The sequence below is a fragment of the Tasmannia lanceolata genome, unplaced genomic scaffold (genome assembly GCF_043159265.1).
Source record: "Tasmannia lanceolata isolate RefF3 unplaced genomic scaffold, GAP_Taslan_0.1 ptg000044l, whole genome shotgun sequence".
Classification (NCBI taxonomy): Eukaryota; Viridiplantae; Streptophyta; class Magnoliopsida; order Canellales; family Winteraceae; genus Tasmannia; species Tasmannia lanceolata.
In genome coordinates, this window is record NW_027518721.1 from 23759293 (window position 1) to 23781781 (window position 22489).

At 37.5% G+C, this 22489-nt stretch overlaps 1 protein-coding gene across 4 annotated transcripts; it reads right to left on the bottom strand.

The window, feature by feature from the left end:
- Positions 1 to 6808: 6808 nt before the first annotated feature.
- LOC143863772 (E3 ubiquitin protein ligase DRIP2-like) lies at positions 6809 to 18892 on the bottom strand. 4 transcript variants are annotated; one of them, XM_077374535.1, is made up of 9 exons: positions 16641 to 16945; positions 14796 to 14956; positions 14544 to 14643; positions 12354 to 12672; positions 11783 to 12237; positions 11638 to 11685; positions 9112 to 9184; positions 7410 to 7505; positions 6809 to 7027 (listed from the first exon to the last, which is right to left on the bottom strand). In XM_077374535.1, exons 2-9 carry the CDS (start codon positions 14911 to 14913, stop codon positions 6968 to 6970), a joined length of 1269 nt encoding a protein of 422 aa, XP_077230650.1. In that variant the 5' UTR covers positions 14914 to 14956; positions 16641 to 16945; the 3' UTR covers positions 6809 to 6967. The 4 variants fall into 4 exon arrangements, with proteins under 4 accessions (XP_077230650.1, XP_077230649.1, XP_077230648.1 ...); XM_077374534.1 differs by lacking the exons at positions 6809 to 7027; positions 16641 to 16945 and adding an exon at positions 18771 to 18892 and having other exon boundaries at positions 7029 to 7505; XM_077374533.1 differs by lacking the exons at positions 6809 to 7027; positions 16641 to 16945 and adding an exon at positions 18343 to 18529 and having other exon boundaries at positions 7029 to 7505.
- Between the last annotated feature and the right edge of the window lie 3597 nt (positions 18893 to 22489).

Here is a 22489-nt window from a genome sequence, read left to right on the forward strand (position 1 = left end):
TTATGGGTATTCCTCAGCAACCTGCTTAATTTTTCGTTCAATAAATTTATGTTGAGATGGGTGTTCTGCAAAATAACAAAAAAATCAATTGAAATTGCTTTTGTTTCACATGTTGATTTTACAAAGCTTCTCTGTTATCACAAATATTGTTCATCTGATAATTAAGCTCTCTCCCACCTTTTCTCATCGCAGAAAAGGTGGAAATCTGATTTGGGTCTTTACCATTTTCTTAGTCTAGAGGTTTATCATTGTCATCATTATTCTACTTTGATTTAATTCCCCCATCTCTTTACTGGAAATTCTCCATAATCCCTCTTCTTTTTCCTTGTTCCTTTCATCTGATTCCCTTTCTAGAGTGAGTACAGTTTTCTTTCTCACACGCCTTTAAAAGAAATGTAGATATACTGAAATCCTCCCCCAAGAAACCAATACTTTTCTCTTTACCAAAGAAATACTAAAGGATGATTCTCTCCCTTTTCTTTTGTGTGTGGAGGAGAGATACATCTCTCTGTGGAAATGCCTGTAAAGCTAGTTGTTTTCTAAGATGCCTTGGGCATATACAAGAAAGCAAATCAGACAGTTTTGTGGCTCCCAATCACACCCACAAGGCCAGAATCTCAGATGAGAGATGATGAGCTTTTTGACCACTGTTTTGTTCTAGCCAATGGCAATCTCTCAGTACCCTTGATTGGAAAAAAAATAAAAAAAAAGGAAAGAAACTTAGGTAGTCTAAAACAAAGCACAAGAATTCCACAGACAGACAGATATCCATAAACAGTGACACCTAACATCAGGACAAAGGGCCCGAAGGTTCTTTTGGAGATAGTAGTGGAACTACATCAAAGCTTATCTTTCTACTTATGTAATATGCTCCCCTTTCCTTTTCTTCTTTTCCCTTTTATGTAACAAATGCCCTTTAGAAGCTGGTTCTTTTGTTCATGATTCCCCCACCCTTTTCTCCAAATTGATTTTGCAGCTGGCTTTAGGTGTACCAAAGTCACTGTTCTTTTATGTAATCACAACTTGATTTTCTGAACTTGAAAGAAACACCCACATGGGTATTCCTATAAAGGGAAATGATATCATCACAACCATCTTTTAACAATTGCACAAACCCAACTTGTCTATTCTTTTTTTAATTGACTTGTGAGAGCTCTTTGGGAACCGTAATGACCTCTGACAGCTCTTTAAATAATTAAAGACGAGACAAGTTAGTGCAAATATCAAAACATGGTTGTGCTGAACTACTGATATCATCATAGCTAGATTCTATCTAGCTTGCATCTGAATTAAGATGATATGTGTGTTACCCTTATCTGCAGCATATGGATGAATGGAATTAAGGGGTCAGATCTGTGGCACGGATGTTAACCATGGTTAGGTTAACCTAAACTCATGGTTTACCCCACTGTTCTTGAATTTGTCCTTTCTTTTTGCTTTTTTGTACCTTTTATTCTTTTTCTGGGCAGGTCAGATACTATGCCATAACCTTAGAACTCCCTCATCACTCCCTCTGGCTCTGTTTACTTGTTTTTCCGGGAAAGGAAAATAAAATGTTTCTCGGGAATCTGACGTGGCATTAGGAAAAGAAATCCAGGGAATCTGTGCAGGAAAAAGTTTCCCTAGACTGTTCACTTGCGTTGGAAAAGGTTTCCAGGAAAACTGCTTGCCCTTCTTTTTGCACTAGTTTTCCAGGGAAACAAAATCTGTGTGTTTTTGGTCGGAAATGAAATCCCTAAAGGGTGGGAAAATGGGCTTTTCCATGTCAGTTTTTGCTTTTTTTGCAAATATTCCACATGTGTAATTCTATTTTCCCTGGAAAACAAGTGAACACTAGAATTCTGTCTTATCAAGGTCTTGTCAGGGAAAAAATAAGCTGTTTTCCAGGGATTTGCTTTCCAGGGAACGCAAGTGAACAAGCCTTTATGCAAAAAAGCAGTTGGCTCATTAGTTTTTCCACCAAAATTAGTTCTTATTTTCAAATACGATTATTTTAATTAATTTAATCTTATTTTCAAATATGAAGCCTTTAACAATCACATTTCTAAGTCTATTATAACTATTATTTGCAAATAATCTTATTTAACTGCAAACTATTTACATAAAAAATTATACGAAAATATTTTTTGGCCTTAAATCTCTCCATGGGATCGAAAAAAAATAGTGCATTTACATTTCTCGCAAGCCCTTAGGAGCCGAAAAATCGCTGTTGAGGAATATCACCAGATAAAAACAAGAAAAGTGTGGAGCAACTCTCTTTTCTCTGTAATTAATTTAAGTTAATCATTAATTTAACACGTTAAATGCTTTGTTTAAGATAGCATGCAGTTAGCATGAGTCGGAATCTTTTTTATTTCTTATTTATCAATTTAGGTCCACCCTAATCTCTACCGAACATGTGTCATGCTTAAAGTGTTGAAATCGGTCTAGAGGTAGGCCCCACATTTGTTAGGCTACAAGCCAAGTATTAATGTAACTTTCATAAGGAATGATATTTCCACCCCATTCAGGAAAAGACAAAGGGGGGGTGGAAATGAATATTCAGAAAGGGGTGGAAATAACAAAGAGAAATCACCGTCTTCTCTTTGGTGAAGAACCTTGAATCCACAAGGTAAGAAAGGTCAAAGATAAACTGGAACTGATTTTGATTCAATGACATGCACATCATACGTCCACTATATATATATAGAAAAACAAACGTTTTCTATCCTTGCTCAAACTCTACTTCTTATACTATTAAACTAAAGGACCAACTTCTACCAAACTAAATACTAATCTTAATTCAACTAGGATTCGAGAAAATTCAGAGAACATGAAACTGTCCTACATCATGTTCTAACTACTAACCATTTTTATTGTGGCCACCAATTTGACAATTGGGATTGTCTCTGCTTTGCTTTGAAGAAACAGATTTTTAAGGGGTGCTCACCAACCAAAATCATATATTTGATACATAAGGAAATTAGGGCCCGTTTGGATGCCAAGAAGATTTTGATTTGGAATTTCTCACATTTGCAGCCCTTTTTGCGTTGACATTTGGATCTAGGGGTGTAAACGAGCCGAGCCGAGCCGAGTCAGGCTCGCGAGCCTTACCGAGCTTGGGTTATATTATGTTCATACCCCTCATCTTCCCTGGACAGCCCTACTAGTGTAATTTGACTACTTTTTTTACACTATGGGGGGTGGTCCTAGTAACAAATAGGGTTCCAAAAATGAAGTGACATATTTTGCCTCCCCTTTTAATGTATAAATTAATATATATATATATATATATATATATATATATATATATATATATATATATATTAAATTCTTAACGAGCCGAGCCGAGCCTGGCCTAAATTAGGCTCGGCTCGTTAAGCTTAACGAGCCTGGTGAGCCGGCTCAGCTCGGCTCGTTAAGGATTTGAGCCGAGCTTTTTTCGAGCCGAGCTCGAGCGAGCCTCCGAGCCCGAGCCAAAATTGACACCCTTATTTGGATCCCAATCAAATCCTTGAATTTCCAATTCAGTGAGTGACAGTGAAAAAATCAGATTTCCAAATAAGCTGTGGAAATAAGATATTGAAAATCCACAGATCTGGTAGTTTCTATAGAGAAAGACAGATTTCACAACACCGGAAATTCCTCTTCTCAAATAGTGAAACCAAAGTTTACACTAACCCAAGATGAACAACCAAAGTAAAAGAAGAACAATGCCCAAAAAAGATGTGCTTCAATACAATATAAACAACAATAAAAAGAAAGCTTCAAGAAGAATGCTTGCACACAAGAGAGCTTCAATGTAGCTTCAATGGAGGCTTAGGTAGATAGATGGAGAATCTCTACTTGATCGGTTTATGAAGTACACCTTCAACGGTTTTCTTGAACTCAACAAACTTAGACAATGCATCGGATTTCTCCCTTATAAAATACACCCAAGTGAATCTATTAAAATCATTAACAAATAACAACATATAGCGGAAGCCGGAAAATGAAGGTGTCCTACAAGGTCCCATTACATCACTATGGATAAGGTCCAATGGAGCCTTGTACCTTGAAAGAGACTTGTCAAATGGAAGACGATGTGCCTCACCATATTGACAACCCTCCCACACCTTTCCACTACTAAAGGAATTCAAATTTGGTAGCCCATTCACTAGATTCTTTATCATCATGACCTTCAATTTATCCATGCTAATATGACCCAATTTAGCATGCCAAATTGAAGCGCCATCATTTGTACTCATTTTATCAACATATAAGGTTGAAGACAACAAATCTTTAACTCTCTTACCGGTGTAGACAACATCCGCCTTCAAGCTTGAAATATTCCGAAGAAATTTTACCTCTTTAGGCCCGAACAAAACATAATTTCCCGCATCAACCGCATTTGCTACCGAGAAGAGATTCTACTTCATGCCGGGAACATGAAACACACTCTTAAGTGTAATAGGATCGTCATTCGCTCCACCAATGGTAATAATCCATTCTTTCTCTACCGGATGTATAGTGTTGTCCGCCGTGATAATAGCATCGTTGCCTTCATATTTTCGAAACTTTAAGAACTTAGATTCGCCGCCGATAAGATGATGCTAACAACCGGAATCGACAATCCAATTATCCTCAAAATTGATGGATGCCAAAGCGCCCACCATGGTAGTTTCCACCTCGAAACATCTACCCCAAGCTTCTTTATGTTTTGGATCATCAACTTTTTCAGCTAAATTACCATCCTTCAATTTCACACGACAATTCTTTTGTATATGCCCAAGTTTACCACATCGGTAACACTTGATATCCTTTCGGTTTCCTTTACCCATAACAGATGATCCTCCTTCATCTCCACCTTTACTTGAAAATTTTTTCTTCTCTTTATATTTGTTGAAGGGCTTCTTGTTGCTTGAAAATAATGCTTCTCCTTCACTCCTGGATATTAAACAACCCGCCATTTGTTTAGCTAAAGACTCTTGTGAAGCAAGAAGATTTTTAAACTCCACCAAAGATGGTTGCCGATCCCATCCTTGAATTGATGTAACATAAGGAATATACTCTCTTTTCAACCCACGAATAATATGCCGCTTCATTCGTGCCTTCGAAATAGGCTATTCCGGATCCAATAAAGAAATCTCCGAACAAATATTCTTGATCTTCAAAAAGAATTAAGAAATAGAGAGATCACCTTGTGTAGTATTCGCCAACTCATTCTCCAACATTTGTAGATGAGCCATATTTTTCTTGTTTAGCAATCTATCAAGTGTAATCCAAATCTCACTCGCCGATTTACACCCAATGATGTGCTCAAACAAGTCATGCGAAATAGACCGCTTCAAAAGAAATTCGGCCTTAGCATTCTTCATCTTCCACGCCTTCAATACATAGGCATTTTCTTATGTATCTTCCGGAGCTACAACGACATTTCCACAAACAACCCCCTATAAATCTTCTCTCACAAAATAAGACTCCATACAAGTTCTCCATATCTTGTAATTTGATTGATTTAGCAACTCAATGCCGAGTCCACTAACCCTTCCACTCATATCCATCTTCAAAGCACCGATTGAACTTCTTCACCAAGGAAATCTAGACAAGCACCAACTACCGCCCTTGTGGCTCTGATACCATATAGAGAAAGACGGATTTCACAACACCGAAAATTCCTCTTCTCAAATAGTGAAACCAAAGTTTACACTAGCCCAAGATGAACAACCAAAGTAGAAGAAGAACAATGCCCAAAAGAGATGTGCTTCAATACAAGATAAACAACAGTAAAAAGAAGAAAGCTTCAAGAAGAATGCTTGCACACAAGAGAGCTTCAATGGAGCTTCAATGGAGGTCTAGGTAGATAGATGGAGAATCTCTACCAAAGTGAAGTTAATGAGAATAGGCTAGTCAAAGGAAAGTAGAGAAGTATTAGCTTTGGTAGGAGATAGTGGGTATGAGAAAGTGGGGACTTTAATGCTAAGAAAGTGGTAGTGGGTTTAGAGTTTCGAGTAGGGTTTGAATTTGAAATAGAAAGTAGTGGGAAAAATTGTAGCGAACATGTGTGGCTCACACATGTGCAAGCTAGGCCAACAAAAGACCAAAATGCCCATGGACACAAAATTACAAATATGTCCTTGCTACACCTCTAAAAAATAAAACAAAATAAAGCTAACCAAAAAATACACTTTAAAATTAACAGTTTCCTTCACCCTCTTGGCTCCTCAACCTCTCCCCTGCAGCAGGAATTACCCACTACCCTCTCCGTCTCCCTCAACATAAGCTGACAGATCTATTCATTTTGTACTGAAAACTCAATTCCAAATCCAAATACAAAATCTGAGGTATCCAAACGGGCCCTTAAATTAATTACCAAGAGCATTACAAATAAAAAAGTTCTTATATGGTGAATGCCCGTGCGGCCCAAAAAGTACATAACCAACGTAGGTGGGTGATCTAAACCTTTCATTTTTTTGACTTCACCTGAGATAGGCTATGCCCAAAAAATGGGGCCCATAAGATGATCCTAAACATTCAATTGGCGGCCACCATTTTCGAACAGCAAAATATAGAAAAACACTACAAATCAAAGGGTTTGGATAATTCTACAGGCTCCATTTTTCGGGCCCGGTTTATCCATGGTAGGGATCAAATTATATGGTAAATACAGGTTCAGTGCTCATGCACCGCTAAATGTGCAGTGAGGTTACATAGACGATCTAAACCATTCACTTCTTAGTCCCGTTGTAGATTGGCCGTGCCCCATAAAAGGGTCCACAGGACAATTCTAACCCTTCAATTCGTGGATGAAAAAAAGGAGAAAAGTTCAGGTTTAATACGGTATGAATGGAACATTGATTTAAAAAATAGATAAAAAGCAGGTATATGTAGTCATGTAGATATATGTATGTACATGTAACACTGAAAACAAAGGTTAACTGAGAGATAGAATGAATAGGAAATAAGCTAGGAATAGGCAATAAGTCACCAGAGGGAGGGACGGGGCCAGTTATCTCCACCACCGAGGAACAGGGGTGGCCGCAGAATAAAAGGGGTGGAGATTTATCAGCTGCCATGAGTAAAACCTTATTTAAGAGTTAAAATTTCAAACAAATGACATATATACCAGATTTAGTAACTTGGTATAGTAAAGTTGTTCAATACCCATAGGGAAAACACTTTTAAAAAGGGTCTCCCTTTAGAAAATAAAAACCACAATGGTGAATGGCTAAAACACCTTATTTAAGAGTTAAAATTTCTAGCAAATGCCTTATTTCCAACAATGAAGTAGGTTCTTTTACTCCCCTACTTCTCATAAATATGTTTTGTTTTTGTTTTCCTTATTTTCTTTCCTTCATGAGGCCTTGTTTCCTCCTCCTATATGTCAAGACCATTAAGAAGCTGTGTTTGCTGGAGTCTATTTGGCCTTTATTGATGTGCAAAGGACTCACCCAATCTGTATTAGCCGCATGCTGCACCCAAATATCAAAGAGGCTGCTCCACGTCGTGCTTGAGACCAATGTTTCACCACAACACATGACTTCAACCTGAAAGAGACATTTCGTTACAAACTTAATAATTTATTAGATATGATGATAATAAATTATAATGAGTATAGCACAAAAACCAAAGATTCATTGTATATGTATACATTGGGTCAGTTTGGTTGCACGTAGTTGCCGTGTAGAGTAGGTGGTGAATTATAACTAAATTAGTCAACATGTGTAATAGCAGTGAAGCAGTCTTTCGTAGAGTACTGGTAAGTAGTTTTTGGTTGTCAACTAAAATAGTTTCCTAGTGCAGAGAGCCATTACTAAAATAAGGGGGCAGTTGGGCAGTAGGGGGGTCTTTACCAATATAGAGAGAAGATAGAGAAAGAAAGTGCTAAATCCCAAGACTACCAGCAAAAAACCTTCTTTTTTCAAGTAGTTTGGCGAGGGACAAAAGTCATGCCCCATGGGTAGATAAGGAAGAGATAAGGCAAGTAGTTTGAATCAAAACATGAAACCAAACACTACTAGTAGATGACATGGCACCCTAAAGCCAACCAAAACATCTGGTAAACCCTAGAAGAGCATGCACAAAAGAGCTCTCTGTGCCGTGTGTTTGTTTAGACCACTGTAAGGAGAGACCTAATGAGGGATTAACGTAAGCCACCGAGCTTCAATCTCATCCTTGCCTACCTTGTCAACTCACTCTCTAAAATAGGTGGTTTTCGATTCATGTATTATTCCTTCCTTTTATTATTTGTTGTACATAGCAATGAGTTTTTCCTATTATGCAATAATATCCTTATATTTATTTGTACACTATACTAATCAAGTGCATATACAATATTCATCATACTATAAGGTAATAAGTGAGCTTATAGTTTTGTGTGTTCTACCTTCTCAACCACTGGCTGCACAAGTGGCACTCAGACAGTGGCCGTCTTGGCGTTGGCGTCACTCTGGGCATCCTAGTAGCACTTCTCTTACATTCATACAATTTGATGATGAGGGGAATGCTACCTACTGAAGGCATGGATCTGGTAGGGAGGGCCCACACTCGAACAACATAAGATGGTTCAAAAAGCCAGTGGCCGTCTTGAAAATGGTTCAGAGGTATGGCTGTTTGTACTTTCTAGTATATAAATTACCAGTCACAAATATATCCAGTTATATATATATTTGCGCAAAAATTCCCAAATTTTTTCCGAGATTCTGCAAAAATTACTGAGACATCTATATATTGTACTTTTTGTCGCGACACAATAGATTAATGATATTATTTGTTGTCCTAATCTTGTTATTATTTTGTATATTTTTAAAATAAATTTTAGACATTTTATTTTTCCCGATATAAATCCAAAAATAACAAAAAATAAAATAAAATATCCCGAGATATAACCTTTCCCAGAAATTTATACAGCAGTTAAGGCCTCTGCTGCAAAAGATATCGGATTTGGGCAAATGAAAATTGTTAGATGGAGGATCTGGGCCAATGGTTTCCTCAATGGTTTGAAATTCAAGTTTGTAGGTTATTAGAGGAAAGGTCAGTCCCGACTTGTGATACAGATATGAGCAATTAAAAAACCTCTTCAGTGAGAAGGCAGGTATACTAGAACACGAAGAGCTTGCAACAACTAGAGGACTAAAATTTAAAAAACATTACCTCAGATTCATCTATTAGGTCGAGCTTCTCCACAAGGTATCTTATGATGTAGGATACTGGTATAGATCCATCCCTGCGAACATATCAACAATGAGCAGAAGGTTTTATCAATGTAGCTTAATGCCTTTAATCATTAATAATATGAAGAGATCTTTTATAACAAATCAAAGATCAAAAAGCATAAGAGTGCAATAGGTTAATGGTTCTTCCATGGATTTGAAGTCCAGCAGAGAATTATTGTTAGTGATCAGACAATTTGAATGTATAGAAGTTAAAAGGCAGGGACAAAATGCAATACACATACAATAAAACTATAATACAGAGATGAAAGATTTACCCTTCAAAACCTTATAATGAACTAACATCTTTAGACAAAGATAAAATCTCAAGTTACTAGTTATCATCATAACTTGAACTGGAGGTTGCTACCCCCCTTTCTCATCATTCGATTTTCTCTACTTGTTCCAATTTTTTCTCAAATAACCTTCTATAACTATCTCTGTAGTTACTAGATTGAGCCACACCCCTTGGTTTGTTTGCTTGCTCCTCTCAACAAGAACTAAGGTAAAGCAATCCCTCTTGTAAGTCAACCAATACAAGTACATGGAAAGGCTGTGCTACCAAAATAGCATCCCCTATGTACCTTGTGCTGATTTGATACGACTGAGATTTTTCAAATGTATCTAGAAAAAGATTCACCATTGTACTCTCCTTGCATCCTGCTTGAACCTTATTCTATAACTATTTATTCATAGCTATAGCTTCCTGAATCTTGACTTGTGACAGTTGGCAGCGAATGATTCAGACATGGCCTTTTCCTTGATTTTTCTCCACGATTCATGATGGTTCCAGCATTAAACCTTCTTGTCATTCGACATCTTACACTGAGTCGGTCCAATTGTGTCTCCACCTTGGTTGCTAACCGAACATCTTTATAAGTATCCAGATGAGCTGCATAGACTCAATCTAGGATGTTCATCCGTATCTCTCCCATAAACCTTGCAACTTGCTACAACTTTCATCTCTGCTAAGTCCTTACATGCAGATAAGCGACAAAACTTCACCGCATAATCCCACACCACATGATTCCCTTGACAGCAGTGTTGGTACTTACATGCATCAAAGAAGTCTTCGATATGAAGTTGTCTGTTGAAAGAAGGGAGATCCACATTAACACCAAATTCCTGTTCATGTGATTGGTATGACCTGTTTATCGTCTAAGATCCAATTGCGGTTTAAAGCTCTCGTCAGCTAAGCAAGCACAGCAGGCATATCATACATAGTTCGCAGATTCTCCCATTGAAAGTCTTCAAATGCCACCACACTAATAGCTTAAATTCCCAAAACACTGTTCGTGGGATTGCTTTTTTTTTTTTTTTTTTGAAATGGCAGAATAATATCATTAAAGAAAAAAGGAAGTGGGCAGAGGAGGACCACAACAAGAGAACAAAAAACACAAGAACAAAAAACACAAGAACAAAGCAATACAACTCTCACGGAGGATTGTTGCAACCCGATATGTCATTGGAGGCCATCAAGTCAAGGGTAATCCACGCTATGATGCCAACTGGGGTAGCAGGTGCATGGATACATAAGAAGAGATCCATCTCCTTGTCAAAAGAGAACCTTAAATCCACAAGGATGAAAAAAACACAAACAAAAGAAATATAACTTGCTGCTACCAAACTAAAAATAAAATAGATTATGAGATATGAGCAATGATCCTAACATGAGTTTTGTACCCAACTAATAATCACGGTTTTCTTAAAACCCAACTGATACTTTTTCTAAAAATTAACCAAACTCAACTACCTAGAATAGTTTCCAATTGAACTTTCTAAACAAACAAGTCGAAAACATAGACCAGATCAACTTTTTAACTTAATAAATAATACCCCTAAAGTAATAAAACCCCTAATATGTACTAGTTTGACATCACTATGCCACCCATGCCTGGGAGCGTGATAGACTCAAAGTTGAGCCCTTCCAAAAAATAAGGGAAATGGTCCCAGCATTGACTTCCATTAGGAAAGATAGTCTCTAGCAAGCCATAAATTCACTATTGCCATACTAAAATTTATCCTGTGATGCATCCATAGTAGGTTAATTTTAGTTGAAGAAACTCAACTGATGATGAGCAATTTACACTACATAGTTATAATTGTTTAGCAACTACCAAACTGTAACACTAGTTGGATTCTAAAAATGGTAAGAACTTGTGTGCAATGATCTCCTTGAAGCACAAAATGAAGTACAAGCTATGAGGTGCTAAAGTATGGTGTTCATCTACATGGCTTGCTTTTTTTATATATTAAAAAGAAAAGTAAATGTAAAATTAATGTACATATAACCGCCAAAGCAAGAATGTACCATCCATAAAAATTAGTCCCTTATCATAGAACAAAAATATAGTTTTAGGAGTGTATGCCTTTGTATTTATAATCAACTTTCCACTGTAAAACCCAAATTGACATGCATTGTGAACTTGCAATGCAAACACATACAAATATGCATGATTCTACTCACTTGATCCTGATATAACGCTTCCGTATTTGTGGGTAAGTTAATCCATTCCTGCAAGGAAGATAAAATGAATAATGCAGTTTCAAGTGGATGCTACAAAGTGGAAAAGATCCAAAAATTATTTGAAGCTACAGGATTTGGCCCTCACTGATCTTTATTGGCAAGAAGGGCAAACCAAATAGGATGTGATATTTCTTGAGATTGATCAGAAGATCCATTTTCAGATGTCAATGCAACAATTTGTTTTTCTGAGCCAAGGACCTTGACAGCACCAGTTGAATCAGGATTCAGCCTTTCTCCTACTGTATTAATGCGGTGAATTTTACCACTCTTCTTCCTTTTTTTAGAGGAGATGGGTTGTCGAGCTCTTCTCCTCAAAGTTTTAACACTTGAGTTCTTTTTCTCATCGTTTTCCACTTTGAATGCAGGAAGGCCCAACACGGAGTTCATTTTCCCATCGTTTCCAACTTTGAATGCAGGAAAGCCCAACAATGGCGTATTTTTGTCATCTGTCTTATCTGCAGTTTCTGCAAGAAAAGTCAGCCGCTCCCAATCGGGGCCATTGCCAGATACCTTAGATCTTTCATCCTCACCTGCAATCCTCTGGGCAATTTAGGTAAAATCAGATTTACTTGATGGAAATGCCTAATGTCTCTGAACAGATGATGCATCAAATTTTATTCAATAATACAAAATGGGAAACAGTAGATAGACAACACCTGTTTCTTAAAACCCAGAGGCGACATATTTGAGCACTCAGGTGAATCACCCTGATTGAGATGATTTTTCCCTTCTACTACTTCTCTATTGGCCTGAACTCTACTCATTATCCCCCTGGACATGCCTCCCCTCCTCGGTGCGGCTTTTGCTCTACTCATGCGAGGCTTTGTTGACACAGGATTTGCTCTAGTAACAAGTGATGACAGTGATTTCTCCTTTCGTTTGGTTGGACTTGTTAGAGTGGGTGGATTTTCTGCTTCTTTTGACTTCCTTAATGGAAATATTTTCATTCTAAGGTTTTGCAAATTATTATCAGGCCTGTAAAGAAGACTCATTCATCACACTTGCATATCAAAATACGTCCGATAACACATAAGAAATGCAATAAAAAATCAAGATAAAAGCAAATGATTACTCATAGTACTCGGTTAATGGTAGATAAACAGAAGCGACCTTTACTCTTGTAAGAGAAATGAAGTTTGCATGAATTCTATGTCCGAGAGGAACAGAAGGAAGACATTTTATAAGAATTGAAAGAAAATGAAGTTTAAGAAGTCGACATGATTACAGTCTTGGGTAGACATGACAAACCCATGACCAATTGCAACATTAATTAAAGAACGGCTCCATGATTAACTTTAATTTGAACTCAATTACTATATAATTATTTTCAACCTTTTAAGTTAACATCAACATAAACAGCGACGTGACTGATTAAAGAACATTAAACTAAGAGCTAAATAAAACGTATATACTTTCTCTAATTAATGTTTCATTTATTGATGACTTCCTTCCACGTTTGATCACGCCGAGGTCCATATCAAATTATAAGTAATGCCGTATTACAGTATAACCACGCATAGGGATTATGGGTTGTTTCTTTTATTTCCAACTACTTCTAGGAAGAATTTACACAACTGTAACTGTGTAGGAGTTTCCAAACACTTAAGATCATATTCTGTTCTAAGATCAGCCTAAATGTGCACTAATAGTGAAACAGATGGCATGAACAAATGAAATGAAATACCATTGGTGATGAGGTTAAAGTGAATGTGAAAGACAGATGTATATTTTACCAGTTCCAGACTGTAACAAATAAATTTCACTAAAGGTACGAAAATGAAAAGTTGGGATGCTTGAGAAGACTAGTGGGTACGTAGATCTGTAGATGCTGCATCATCCTTGCACTTTCAAGGACAGATGAACATTAAGATAGGGTGATCTGAATAGCTTATAAGTTATAAATATGGCCTTATAAATAAAATGCAACAAAATCAACATGGGACTAAAACCTACAAAACTATTAAAGATAAATTGAAATTTAATTTTCTTTAAAACTTGAGGTGGAAGCAATAACGAATAATGGAATAGCTCTCAGCCTCTCATTAACATCAACATACACATGAGTGACAAATAGAAAAGGGAAAAAGTACATAAACAAATAATCCTAATAAAGGATACGAGAGAGTGATTAATGTACAAAATAGTGTTTCAAAAAGAGGATGTGGGTCAAAACGCCAAAATAATCCTAGTTCACTCGGTTCAACGCAGTCAAGTACTCGGTTGACGCGGCTGAGTACTCGGTTGATGCGGTCATAGCTCAGGAGAGTCAAAAGGGTTTTGAGTCTTTTGACTGACTTCGTAGGGCAAAACACGGACTCCAGAACACGGCCAAGGTAAAAGGGAGATGGTTTCTCTAGTTCATGTCTCTCTGCGGAACCATCCCAAAAAATGTCACCACAGGGCCTTTGTTACATCATACTTTCTGCAGATAACACTTCAAGTTACTGAAACATAAGTCCCAATTCAAACCAGACGATGTTAAGTCAATTCTACAAAAAAGTTAAAATTATTCATTTGGACAACAGAGGCCCTCCTGTAGTTTTTTCCCCTATCTAACTTTATTCAAACAAATGGAATGTTACATCAATTTCTATTTCTTCTTCTTCTTTGTTTTCACTAACACCAATTCGGGCTGAAGCAATTAAAGCTGTATAAATTTAAGCGAAAGGCACATTTCTGCATGTGTTGAACAGTAGAAGACATATGAACATGGATGTGTGCATAGAGAAATGCCATATAAGCCATGGTCACTGGCTGCAAGTACAAGGAATGTGATAAATTGTAACATTGTCCTGCACTCTGTGAGAGAACACTACAAAGGAACACTACATAGGATTAAAGATCACCTTAGTTTATCACCCCTCAAGCAGCCTAAGTAGACATTACAAATTGGACAGCAAGACGTCTCATCTTCTTCAAGCTTTTGGTATATACAATCCTTGCAAACTGCAATGCGATGCTAAAGTAAGGAAACATATAATAACATCATTTTACCAACTTATCACTTTACAAATGATTAAATTTAGTCTTCTTAACAGTAACATTATATATATATATATATATATATATAGAGAGAGAGAGAGAGAGAGGATCCTTACACGTATGGAGGCAGACACATATTGTTGTAGCTTCTCTGAGAAGATTCAAACAAAGAGGGCAGGTCAAGCAGTTCACAAGTGCACTCTTTTTAGCTTTCAAATAATGATTTGTCATCATAGATATCCCAGAATGTATCACTTCTAGCACACCAACGCCCTATCTGTATTTTTCAATGAAGGGCCAATAAGAGCTTCATGAGGCATGAAAAAGAAAATTCCAGTGCAATATCGTACCCAAAAGTGCACAACAACGCAACATTTCCAAGTTCATTGGCATAGTAAGGTTAATGCAATGAGAGTCATGCATCCTGTATTAAATCCATTAAAGCCGTTAATATTAAGAGGGAAAGAGGGTAAAGATAAATTTCATAATACATGCACACATGCAATTGAGTTATACACACATCTACATGTAGACATGCATACTTACAAATGTAAATCTATCTAAAAAAATTGCCTTGCGCTCTAGAGTAGGTAATTGATTATCAGTTCCCCTTGACCATGGTGCACTCTTCGTCCTTAGTGTGACCAGTTTTCTACTAATAAAAAGGATAATATAGGAAAAATCATGCTATTTATAGACAAGAGACTAAGAAACCGCACCTACGGGAGGCATGATATGTGCACAAACCACAAAGGCAATTCTTTAAACTTGATTGTTTATAACAAACGCATTTGCTCTTTGAAGCACCAAATCCAAATGTGCTTTCTACAGACATCTGTAGGTCAAGGATATTTTAAAAAAGACTAATATCGATTGTCAAGAATCTATAGTGACCTAAGAGACTAATGGTAACCATCTCTATGCAGGTTGAGAGAACCAAGCATAGACTGACTTTTAGCGGAGCACTATTGAGAAGACCCAGGGGTACAATCAGTCTGTTGTCTTGCTGTATCACCAGCAATACCATCCAATCCATATGCACCATAAACACCATGCAACTGATCCACACATGCTCGTTTTAAAATGGAAAATAAACTAAGAAATGCATTCAATTCACCCTCTTACTAGATGTGCAACCATAGCTCATGAAACTCAAATAACTGTACCAATAGAACTAATCAGAAGGCCTCTAAACGTTACCAAACCCAATGACTGTAAAGAAACATCAAAAGGGGAACTCCCTACCTTCTTACATGACAAACAAAAAAGGAACAAATAAATAGGAACAGTTAATGAGTTCTCCCCATAGTTCAAATAAACTCTAAATCATTCTCAATTTTTGTCCTAATCACAGGAAGCTCTAAGCAATTTCCTGTGACACAATAACTGCAAGTATGAAGCTCGCCGAATGCCATCGAAAATGACAAATTTGTGAAGTGATTATCAAACATTTACAAGTCACCGATTTAGACGCAATAAAAAGCAATCTGATAAATAAATGATTTCTACTAATCTCGATTAAGCTTCATTGACAATAATCTGTGCCAGATCCGTGAGTATATAAAAAAAAAACAGTTTATGCAAAGAAAAGATAAAATGTGATCAACTAAAAAACGAATCATTCGATCAAGATCGGACGGTTCTTGACTCAACTCAAGCTAGAAAACTTTTAAAGGACACAAGTTCTCTAAAATTAACAGTAAAATTACGCTAATCGATATGCCAATGCAAAATCTACGAGATTTTTTTTATGAAAAGAGGATGAAAATTCACCTCAGAGCAGTGCAAAAGGTGATAAACTCAAGAACAAATCATTCGATCAAGATAGGCCAGTTCTCGACTGAAATCAAGCTAGAAAACTTAAAAAGAGCACATTTCACTAAAATTGACAGTAAAATTAAGCTAATCGATATGCCAATGAAAAATCTACAAGATTATATCAAAAGAGGATAAAAATTCACCTCAGAGCAGAGCAATTGGGACGATTCTTGGATGGGAAAAAGGCAGTGAAAATCCAACGATTCCTCTGTGGAGATGAAAATCTGGAATCCATTTTCCAGTGAATATGAAGCAGAGAGAGGAGAAGAACGTCGATCAGAGAAAATCACGTTGAATCTTTGCATGGAGGAAAAGGAGAGAAAGGTGGTGGAAAAAACAGGGAAAAACGAGGGTTTTTTTTTTCGGAGGAGATTTTGGAGATGTGGAAAAAACTGAGACAGAAAAAGAGAGATCTTAATTTATTTTGCTTTCCTTCTCACATAATACGCGGGGAAGAGATGAGATAAGTTAGGTGTCTTTTCATTCATTTCTTACCATATATTTTCCCATCGATTAGTGTTTTTACGGATGGTAAATGAGAGGGTTTTTAAATTGAAGCAGGTAAGAACCCAAATTGGGGCCCATCTGGATTACATAAATATGATCTTGAGCCTTCTTTTTGTGGGCCCTGTCTTGAAGATGGTATGAGCTGAAAATAGATGTTATCAAATGATCTCAACCGTAAGATCAATGACTTGGAAATGGACTGCTCAGAAAGAGTGAAAAATTGTCCACATTCAAGTTGTAATGCTCAAATGTTTACTAAGGGCCCGTTTGGATACCTCATATTTTGTATTTGGATTTGTAATTGAGTATTTAGTACAAAATGAATAGATCTGTGAGCTCATGTTGAGGGAGATAGAAAGGGGAGGGGGTAATTCCTGCTGCAGGTGAGAGCTTGAGGAGCCAAGAGCGTGAAGGAAACTGCCAGATCTGTGGATTTCCAACTTCTCATTTCGACAGTTAATTTGGAAATCTGATTTTTTTCACTGTCAGCCACTGAATTGGAAATTTAAGGATTTGATTGGGACCCAAATGTCAACACAAAAAGGGCTGCAAATCCCTTGTTTTGATAATGACACTAACTTTATTTTCCTTATTTTTTGTTGACAACCAAACACCCACCAAACCCCTATTTGCTTAATCCACTTCAACTCTACTCTACTTCACTTTACATCACAATAGTAGATGGCAATCATCAAACATAAAAGAAAAATAAAAATAAAGGACCAACATCACATACTTTTTCTTTCCTTTAATTTCGAACTATTTGGCATTCACACATGGGGAAGAGAGGAATAAACATGAACTCAACTTGTCATTCGGGAGAAACATTAGGAAATTTACCTTTTTCAATTTTTTGTAATTTTTCTATTTCATGGGTGAATCCCTAAAAAGGAAGCATGGGGTGACATACTACTATAGTATAGACAGCCAATCCCTAATTTCAGAGGAAAACAAGCATAACAAAATACAGCATGCTTTTGACATATGTGGCAATCATAAAAAAAAAAAAAATCTTTGAAAAATGATTTTTCCAAGTTTTGGCAATGCCTTATGTAAAAATTATTCCATCTAAAAACTTTTCTAGCAAAAAACTATAGAAAGTTTTACATGTACCTAAAAAAGGTGGTCATTAAGCCTTGGAAAAAAACTATTTTTCCAAAAAAAAAAAAAAAAAAAAAAAATCTATTTTCCAAGAAAAAATTTCCTGGTTGCCTAAAGATGATGCCATTCCAACAAAAAACCTCAGGAAGTTTTACATATACCTTAACGAAAGAGTTTCTCAAAACTTAGGGCATCTTTGGCAACCATAAAAAATAATTTCATGAAATATTTGTTTACCTAGATTGGGGCGAATAGGTGAGAGAAAAATAAAGATCTGAGGGGGATGGTGAGTGAGGAGAGCATAGATCGGGTTGAAAAACAAAAATCCAACCCGGTCACATGCTCTCCTCACTCAGATACTCGCAAATCTTTTTCTTCTTCTTCTTCTTTGTTTGCCAACCCCATCACATGTTTTCCTCGCTCAGAGCATCTGAAATCTCTCTCTCACCAGCCCTCTCCACCCTTCTCTCACATTTATTACATGATATCTTGTCATAGTAGGTAACCATGCCCTTAGAAAAATCATTTTTCAAAGGAAAAAAAAATCTCATGGTTTCCAATCACGCACACCTATGATAAACAAAAGTAGACCTCATAGATGGTAAACAAACTTACCTTGTAACACGCCTTTCACATGACTTGTTAGGGAAGAAGGGCATCCATACCTGGTCTTTGATACTCCTTTGTTCCTCCTGGGGTATCTGAAGAAGACTCTGCATGCAAATATATTTGCATTTCCACATATAGCATTTTTGCCAGCGCAAAAAACTATTATGTAACCGATTTTTTCGCATAGATGTGTCATTTGTGTTCAATGAATTGGCTAGATAGCGCGTGCATGGCACGTGGGAGAGAGGGGGTAAATATTTGAATCCGCATGCTTTTTTTTTTATAAAAAATAACAGGAAGTGATATATCCGCCCCTTTTGATCACCAGGAACACCCTCCGTCAGTATACATGGCAATCAAGGGCATTGAATTCTTCTGACATCAAGTTCAACAACCCCTCTTTAGTCATTGATACACTGATTGGGGGTGTTCCTGGTGATCAAAAGGGGCGGATATATCACTTCCCAAAATAACAGGTAATGTTCACGTCACTTGCCAACCACAGAGGGCATGCAAACATTTGAAACGGCCGTACCTCAGGATACAAATAAGTCGCTTATTTTTTTAGCGTTGCGTGCCTTGTTAAAATGTTCTCCTTTGGCCCTTAGAATGTTACAAGGCCACACCTAATATTAATTATTCTTCAATTTTTACATTTTCACGAGGTTTCTGATATATAGTTGATATATCATAATCTATAGCGAGAGGCTAATTATAACCAATGTTTTAAAAAGGCAGGTTGGACAAATCGAAAAAAAAGGTTTCGATTTAGTTCAAAAATATCCAACCAATGTTTTTATAACTTGGAATGAACAGTAATGCTACTAATAATTCAATTCTGAAAAAGTAAGAAAATTTAAGCAACATTGAAAAAGAAAAGTAAAGCAAAGTAGCAAATCCTTAACTTCTAATTAGGAAAGTTAGAAGAATCAATATTTTTAAATTGGATTTTATAATATTTGATAAGGTAATTTTGGTAAATGATAGGTGTTAGTTTTTAGTTTTTACCATTTAAAATCCAAAGATAACGATATATTAAGTCATTAAGAGGCTAAGTTTATTAGTAAATGAACCACGCTGCTCAAATGGTTTTCAAAATCTAATTTAAAAATTAGGTGGTTGATTTTTTTAAACTTATGCGGGCTTGATTAAACGTTGACAAAAAAATAATAGCTAGTTTAGGTCGAACTGGGTTGGTAAAAATATTAGGGAGACTATTTGGGATATCTCGTGCGTAATTTTTGCATATTTAGTAAAGTGGCATTCTTTTACCCTCCTACCTTTGAAACCAATTTCCATATGCTCTGTTTGGTTGCTGGTAGATGTGGGGAGGATTTGGAGAAGAAGAAGTCAAAGGGAGATCAAAAGGAAATCAAACCAGAGCAGTCAATCGGTGGATTAGCGGGGGATTTAGAATTCGTTGTTTGGTTGCGTTGAAGATGGGTGGGAGATCTCTGAAATTAAGCCAGAGATTTGATCTCCTTAGAATTTCTCCCCAATTTTTTTCGATTTGGCAAAATTGCTCGAGTAGATCTAGAGGGTGCCACGTCAGCCGACAAGAGCTCGACAAAGGCGGTGCTCAAAGTTCCCTAATTTGCTAAAAAGGCAACCAAACAAGCTTCGACAATTCAAGAGAAGAGAATCCCCCGCTATTTTCCTCAAGCTTCGACAATTCTTGAGAAATGAGCTTTTTCTTTAGGAAATTTGGTCAAAAGGGTCCAAAAAATAGCGGAAATAGTGACACGGTACCCCCACATTTCAAATTTGTGAAATGGGTCTATTTTACTTTTCCTGACATGTTTTTTTACTTGAAGACCCCTCAGGCGGTTTTGTTTATTTTAAAAAATATTCGGTTCTTATCTGTTGGGCCTAGAAGAGGTTACCAGGTCAAGGAAAATGAGGGTATCACATATGAAAATGGGGTGACCAAGAGATGAAATGGGGTTATCACACCTGAAAAATTTTTGGTTCATGCCTGTTGGGCCTGGAAGGGGTTACCAGGTCAAGAAAAATAGGGGTATCACATATGAAAATGGGGTTCTCACATATGAAATTGGGGTTATCACACCTGAAAAAATTTCAGTTCTTATTTGTTGGGCCTAGAAGGGGTTACCAGGTCAAGGAAAATGGGGGTATCACATATGAAAATGGGGTGACCAAGAGATGAAATGGGGTTATGACACCTGAAAAAATTTCGGTTCTTATCTGTTGGGCCTGGAAGGGGTTACCAGGTCAAGGAAAATGGGGTATCACATATGAAAATGGGGTGACCAAGAGATGAAATGGGATTATCACACCTAGAAAATTTTTGGTTCATGTCTGTTGGGCCTAGAAGGGGTTACCAGGTCAAGAAAAATGGGGGTATCACATATGAAAATGGGGTTCTCACATATGAAACTAGGGTTATCACACCTAGAAAAATTTCAGTTCTTATCTGTTAGGCCTGGAAGGGGTTACCAGGTCAAGGAAAATGGGGGTATCACATGAAAATGGGGTGACCAAGAGATGAAATGGGGTTATCACACCTGAAAAATTTTCGGTTCATGTCTGTTGGGCCTGGAAGGGGTTACCAGGTCAAGAAAAATGGGAGTATCACATATGAAAATGGGGTGACCAAGAGATGAAATGGGAGTAAGGGTGTCAATTTTGGCTCGGGCTCAGAAGCTCGCTCGAGCTCAGCTCGAAAAAAGCTCGACTCGAAAAAAGCTCGGCTAGAATCCTTAACGAGCCGAGCCGAGCCGGCTCGCCAGGCTCGTTAAGCTTAACGAGCCGAGCCCGATTTAGGCCAGGCTCGGCTCGGCTTGGCTCGTTAAGGCTCGTTAAGAATTTAATATATTTAAATATATATATATATATATATATATTATATTAATATATACACTAAAAGGGTTGTCCAGGGAGTGAAAGGGGGAGGCAAAATATGTCACTTCATTTTTGGAACCCATTTGTTACTTGGACCACTCCCCATAGTGTAAAAAAAGTAGTCAAATTACACTAGTAGGGCTGTCCAGGGAAGATGAGGGGTGTGAACTTAATATAAACCGAGCTCGGTAAGGCTCGTGAGCCGCTCGCGAGCCTGGCTGAGCCTGACCGAGCCGAGCCCGAGCCTGGTTCGAGCCCGAGCCGAGCTCGAGCCCGAGCCGAGCTCGAGCCCGAGCCGAGCTCTTGAGCTTAACGAGCCGAGCCGAGCCTGGCCAAGCTCGGCTCGGCTCGTTTAGACCCCTAAATGGGAGTATCACATATGAAAATTTAGAAATTACCAGGGATGGAGGGGACCTCTATTATTACTTGACCATATCAGGCCAAGTTATGCCAAACTGTGGGACCCACTCTAATAACTCAACAATTGATTCATTACCGTTTCAAAAATAGGGTGACTTCTACTCCAAAAAATTTATAAGTGTATCTGAATACAGCCACTATTTACAAAATAACAAAAACATTCGTAAGAGTATATGAGTACATCAACAAAAATCATATACAACTTCTCCTAAAAAAAACCCACACCCTTACGCAAAGGAGGGAGCTTGACAAGGTACGCCCGACCTCGTGAGTATTGGTGCAGAAGATCCATTAACAATTTCGTCGAGGTTCGGTCCGACGACGGGAGGTTCTTTGCAATTTCTTCTATTGTGACCAACTTGTCGGCATCGGGTGCACTTGTAATGTAATCCACCTTTCAACTTGCGATCCGTTCTTCTCGTATATGGCCTTTCAGGCGGTCGCTTCGCAAGGAGTGGTAATATTGTCATCAACAGTTCGGAACTTTCATGCC

Coding starts and splice junctions, on each gene's coding strand:
- LOC143863772 (XM_077374534.1), bottom strand. CDS start 14,913: ATGATGACAAATCATTATTTGAAAGCTAAAAAGAGTGCACTTGTGAAC. Junction 12,673..14,543: donor TTGAGGGGTGATAAACTAAG/GTGATCTTTAAT, acceptor TCTTCTTTACAG/GCCTGATAATAATTTGCAAA. Junction 11,686..11,782: donor CTTCTTGCCAATAAAGATCA/GTGAGGGCCAAA, acceptor TCTTCCTTGCAG/GAATGGATTAACTTACCCAC.